Source organism: Acipenser ruthenus, chromosome 12, assembly GCF_902713425.1.
Source record: "Acipenser ruthenus chromosome 12, fAciRut3.2 maternal haplotype, whole genome shotgun sequence".
Lineage (NCBI taxonomy): Eukaryota > Metazoa > Chordata > Actinopteri > Acipenseriformes > Acipenseridae > Acipenser > Acipenser ruthenus.
The window spans coordinates 16,329,367-16,334,310 of NC_081200.1; the positions used below are offsets into that span (position 1 = coordinate 16,329,367).

General features: G+C 37.3%; 1 protein-coding gene across 2 annotated transcripts in view; it reads right to left on the minus strand.

Annotated features, from left to right (window-relative positions):
• LOC117417429 (microtubule-associated protein 6 homolog) overlaps positions 1-1,160 on the minus strand; it is a 39,740-nt gene extending 38,580 nt beyond the window's left edge. Inside the window, exon 1 of one of the 2 annotated variants that reach the window (XM_034029577.3) lies at positions 296-1,152. In XM_034029577.3, coding sequence (XP_033885468.2) covers positions 296-825 — 530 coding nt within the window. In that variant the 5' untranslated portion in view covers positions 826-1,152. Of the gene's footprint in view, positions 1-295 lie in introns of both variants that reach the window. The other variant, XM_034029576.3, reaches the window with a different exon arrangement.
• Positions 1,161-4,944: the final 3,784 nt, after the last annotated feature.

The following is a 4,944-nucleotide window of genomic DNA, read 5'->3' on the forward strand; positions in this document are numbered from 1 at the left end:
GCATGTGCAAATGCAAAGGCTAAGTTTATCAGTACAATCACTGTAAAGAGTTAATGTCGGGCACACAGCACAATGGTAATATAAAACAATAGTAGGCTACAATTAGAAAAACTCGGCACTTTTCAATAGAATGGTTGACTTGTACTTATTACTATACAAAACAAACAAACAAAACAAACAAACAAAATACATAGTATTAATATCAGTGCAACTTGAACCCGAAAGCATCAGGCTCCTGCTTACGGGAATCACCGTGGTTATGAATGGTGCTGAAGAACAGCGTCAAAGGACATACCTGTTAGAGCTTGTTTTCGTTGTGTTTAATTGCTCTGCTCCCCAGCGCTGTCTGTTTCTCTCCTCTTTCTCGGCTCTTTGTGCTCCCGGCTGGGGGTACTGACTAACGGGACTGTCTGATGGGGAGACAGAAAACCCATCTTTTTTTCCGCCATTGCTGATCCAGGGAAAATTCTCTTTCTTCGGAATGGGCCAAGGTTTGAAGTCCTGTTTGTACTGGGTCACAGTCTGAAAAGGTACATCTGGTGGTTGGTAATCCACTCGAGGTTTGAAACTTGGTTCTTTCCGTCCCTTCCACGATCTCCTGAACGCCGGATCCTGAACAGTAGGTGATCCTCTGTGATCTGGTGTCAGAGGGTAATCATTCTTCAGGGATCTGTCCACCGGGACGTGCTTTGTGACTGATCGAACGTCTTGATCGGTGATTTCTGAGTAATTCTGAATGGTCAGTGGAACTGAGAGATCTGATTTATCAAATTGGTTCCAGAAACGAGCAAGGCAACATACCCTACTAATACATGGCCAAGCCATGGTCGTTTTAAAAGAAAACTAACATGTATATATATTGGCCATTCCTAGAAAACAAGGCTGGTGCGCTTTCTCCATGTTAGTGTGCAGTAATACCAAACTGAGAGAGACGCTGCCTGCTTTCAAACAGGGCGCACACCTCACGTGGTTCAAAGGCTTCGCGTGGGTGCAGAATAAATCCTATAAGACCATCAGGAATGGAACATTAGGACCTCAGGACCGACAGAAGGAGTGGAGCATTAGGAACTAGCGCCGTGCAATATGCTACATCACATATCATTCTGAAATGCAAAACGCATTATGTTGTAAAACGTTTTCAGTGTGGTTTGCACTCATTTTATAATTAATCAAGGAAAGGCACTTCATATTACAGTACATCTGTTAAGCGCTATTTCTCGTCTTTTGGGTTTAGTGTAGCTCGCTATCTATTATAGACACTTCTATTCACACTTGCTCTTCTGCGGGGAAAATGTAAGCAACTCAGCTGTCGTGTTTCTGGGAGTTGTTAATAATAATACCTTAACAACGCTGGAATGTCAGATACAATTGTATATTCCAAATCGGTCTAGTGCGTCACGCCCCCTGCGAAATGCTAGTGCGTGTCAGATTAAAATGCCATGTTTGTAACGGTCTGCTCCGAACGGTTTCTGTGCTTGCACTGTGAAAACAAGTTATGTTGAATCGACATCATTTCAGCACAAATATGGGTTATTCAGTACAGCTAGTGTATTATTAAATATTTTAATTCAATCGATAACTACTGTATATGTGACATTGATCTCTTGACTAGCCTACAGTACATTTTTTGTTTGTTTGTTTTTGCTTTTGCCGAAACCATTCGTTTTCTGTATAATGCTAGACGTTTCTCGAGATTTCGTTGCACTAATATAGATAGTATACAGGAAATAGCAAAAATTTCCATTTCTAATAAATAATTAGAAAACATATTCTATATACAGACACAACATGTATAAATCAGTTTTTTCTTTTTTTTTTTTTTTTTTTTACAAGATTATGAAAGCTGGAAAACATAATAATTTTACTTGAAAATGTAAAAATAATGTCCGCACTATAGTGTCATTTAAATGTGAACGCAAGAGGGTGGCTGCAGTTGGCTAAAAGACAGATCGATCTATCAGCTCTATAGGCTGCTCATCTGCACTTATTGGATCAAAGATACAATCAAAACTCTGTTGGAACATGTGGCAATTAGACTCGTTTTAACACTGCACACTTAAATCTTATCATAGTAACACTAATGGAATATTCATTAAGGATTCTAACGTGACCTCAAAAGTTGTGTCAACATTGAACATTCTCTGTCCCAAATAGCATCATGAATGAGAAAAAAATAGGCAGTAATTGGGCCAGTTTAGAGATAGCGTGCTGCACTTTGTCAACATCCTTCTTATTCTTAAAATAAATTATACAAAATGTGCAATACAGGTATTTTTAAAGCACGGCACTGGTTTATAACAAACTCGAAAATGTCGTTCCACTAAGTCACATGTTATAGTAATAAGGTGTGTAACATTATGGTCGTCGTTTTCACTGAAACTTTTTTGTTTCAAGTAATGTGGAAATATTGTAAAACTACTGGAAGATGGCTGGGCTTCAGTGCTTTGCACAGGCCACACCCTCCAGTTAGTGGCAAATAGTGATCTACTACAGTAGAACATGAACTGAGCAAACAGAAAGCCCCGAACACACGCAAATGCAAGGTGTGAACACCAGGGGGATCAAAAGCTTCCCCCTGTTTGAGAAAATACTGCAGTAGAGATAGTCAGTGCAGTCGTATCGGGTTACATCGTCACTCGAGTCGAGATACTTTGACCCACAGCCGGAGCAGAGGCTTTGCGACTGTCACGAATGAACCTAAAACCTGTCTTCCCTTGCACAAGGTGCGATCACCTTTTTTGAATGAAAGGTGTATGCAGAGATAGATGTCTCTTTGATAGAAACAGTTTACTTTATTTGAAGTCTTCCCACTGATGATGAGAATGGAAATGTAGAGATGGAAGCCCTGCTAACAAGATTTAAGTTTTTGCAGGTATCAGGCTTTTAAAGACACACCTGTGGTGGCTTTGACAGACTTCCTGAGAGCAGAAACTGACCCAAGACTGACAGCTACTGGAAGCAGGCTGATCTTTGGGATACAAATTGAACATTTGTGAAGCTGCATGTGTGTTAAAATGTTGTAATAACTGTACTGTGTTTTAAAGAATATAAAGCTAGCAGAAATACTAAACAAATTGTTAAAACTGTTCATACAAAAAGTTATAATATGCTCTGTATTAACCTATAGTTATGTTAGAGCATTCTATATTCCTGTTTATTCTGTTATAACAGTAAAACATATTGTATCTTTGTGAGTCTGAGTAAAAAGGGAGGCAGGTTGGGGTCATGCTGACCAAAATACACCTGTGAAATGAGCTAAGCTTGTACTTGTCTGAGCTACTGGTGCCAAGGCCTATAACCATGAGGAGAAAAGCAGAAACGAGAATCTTATTTAATGAACTCAAATGTTCACAGTCAAGTTTCTTATTTATCTTGATCTGAAATTTGTCTTTAAGCTAAACACAAGTATTGTAGAATAATTCAAACAGAATATAAGTGTAAATGTTTTATTTTAACAGAAGAATTGTTAAGTTTGAAAATTAGAGAATATAGTGCAGAAATTAACTTCAAGTAAAAACTTCAGTCAAAGCACAATGGTACCAGTCTATGTCAGGCATAGGATCTTCCAAAGAGAATGTAATTAATCTGTTAACCTTGTCTGCTTGAAACGAAACGGTACCAGACACATGGGTAACTGGAGAAAATAACTCTTGGCAATTGAAGCTAGATCTACTGGTCAGCAGTTTTACATCAAAGGTTTCTATGATGGCTGATCTTTTTAAGAAACACCTTCTGGTACATGAAAGGGAGTATATGGTGAACTGTCTATGGCTTCATTAAATTACAGAAATGAATGAAGACCTGGTAAAAACAAGTGAGGGGGAGCCATAACATAGGACCATGTTATGCCATACGTCTGAGAAAATGCTTACAGAAGACTCTTCTATTAATGATGGATGACCTCAACAGAGAAGCAGGTGGTTCGGAACTTGCATGAACAGGATTTTTGTAAAAAACAGAGAGGTCAAGTTTAGTTTAAAGCATTGAATAGCTAAACTGGGACTGTTATATTTTGACTGTGTTCTTGATAGACTGGATTTAAGTGAACATAATTGGATATATAATTGCAGGCTTACAAGTTTGCTATGAGCCTTCTACCAGCCTCTATCCAATATGTTTTAGTTAATTGTTAAACCACATCTATACATGTAATAAAGCCAACCTACTAAGGACATTCTTTAATGGAAATGCATGTTTTACCCAGGTTGGAATAATTAAACCAAAATAGGTGTTATATATTAAACACATCTCTTTATATGTATTCTTTTATACTCGCACTGTATTCACATGCATACTGTGTTCAGGAACTCTCTGGTACCAAAAAAGAATAACATCAGTTCAAAAGTTCACCTTACATAATGGCCAACTAATCTTTTAGAAGGTGTTACCAAGTGTTTTGAAAATGTTATTCACATGAAGGACAGGAACTGTTAAGGCATATTAATGTTTAAGATTTAATTATGACTTCTGACGTAAAAAGCAAAGCAAAAACTCTATAAAAATCCTCATCAAGGGTCACTCAACTTGCTAACTACAAGATGATGTGATCCATGCTCTGAAGAGCTCTGATCGAGCTGATTGCTATTGTTGTCATATTTAGAAGTCTTTGCCTTTGAAGACAGTTTCTGTCCTTACACTATATTCTACACTTCCATATATATATATATATATATATATATATATATATATATATATATATATATATATATATATATATATATATTATTATTATTAATTTCTTAGCAGACGCTCTTATCCAGGGCGACTTACAATTGTTACAAGATATCACATTATACATTATTTCACATTATACAGATATCACATTATTTTACATACAATTACCCATTTTTACAGTTGGGTTTTTACTGGAGCAATCTAGGTAAAGTACCTTGCTCAAGAGTACAACAGCAGTGTCCCCCACTGGGGATTGAACCCACAACCCTC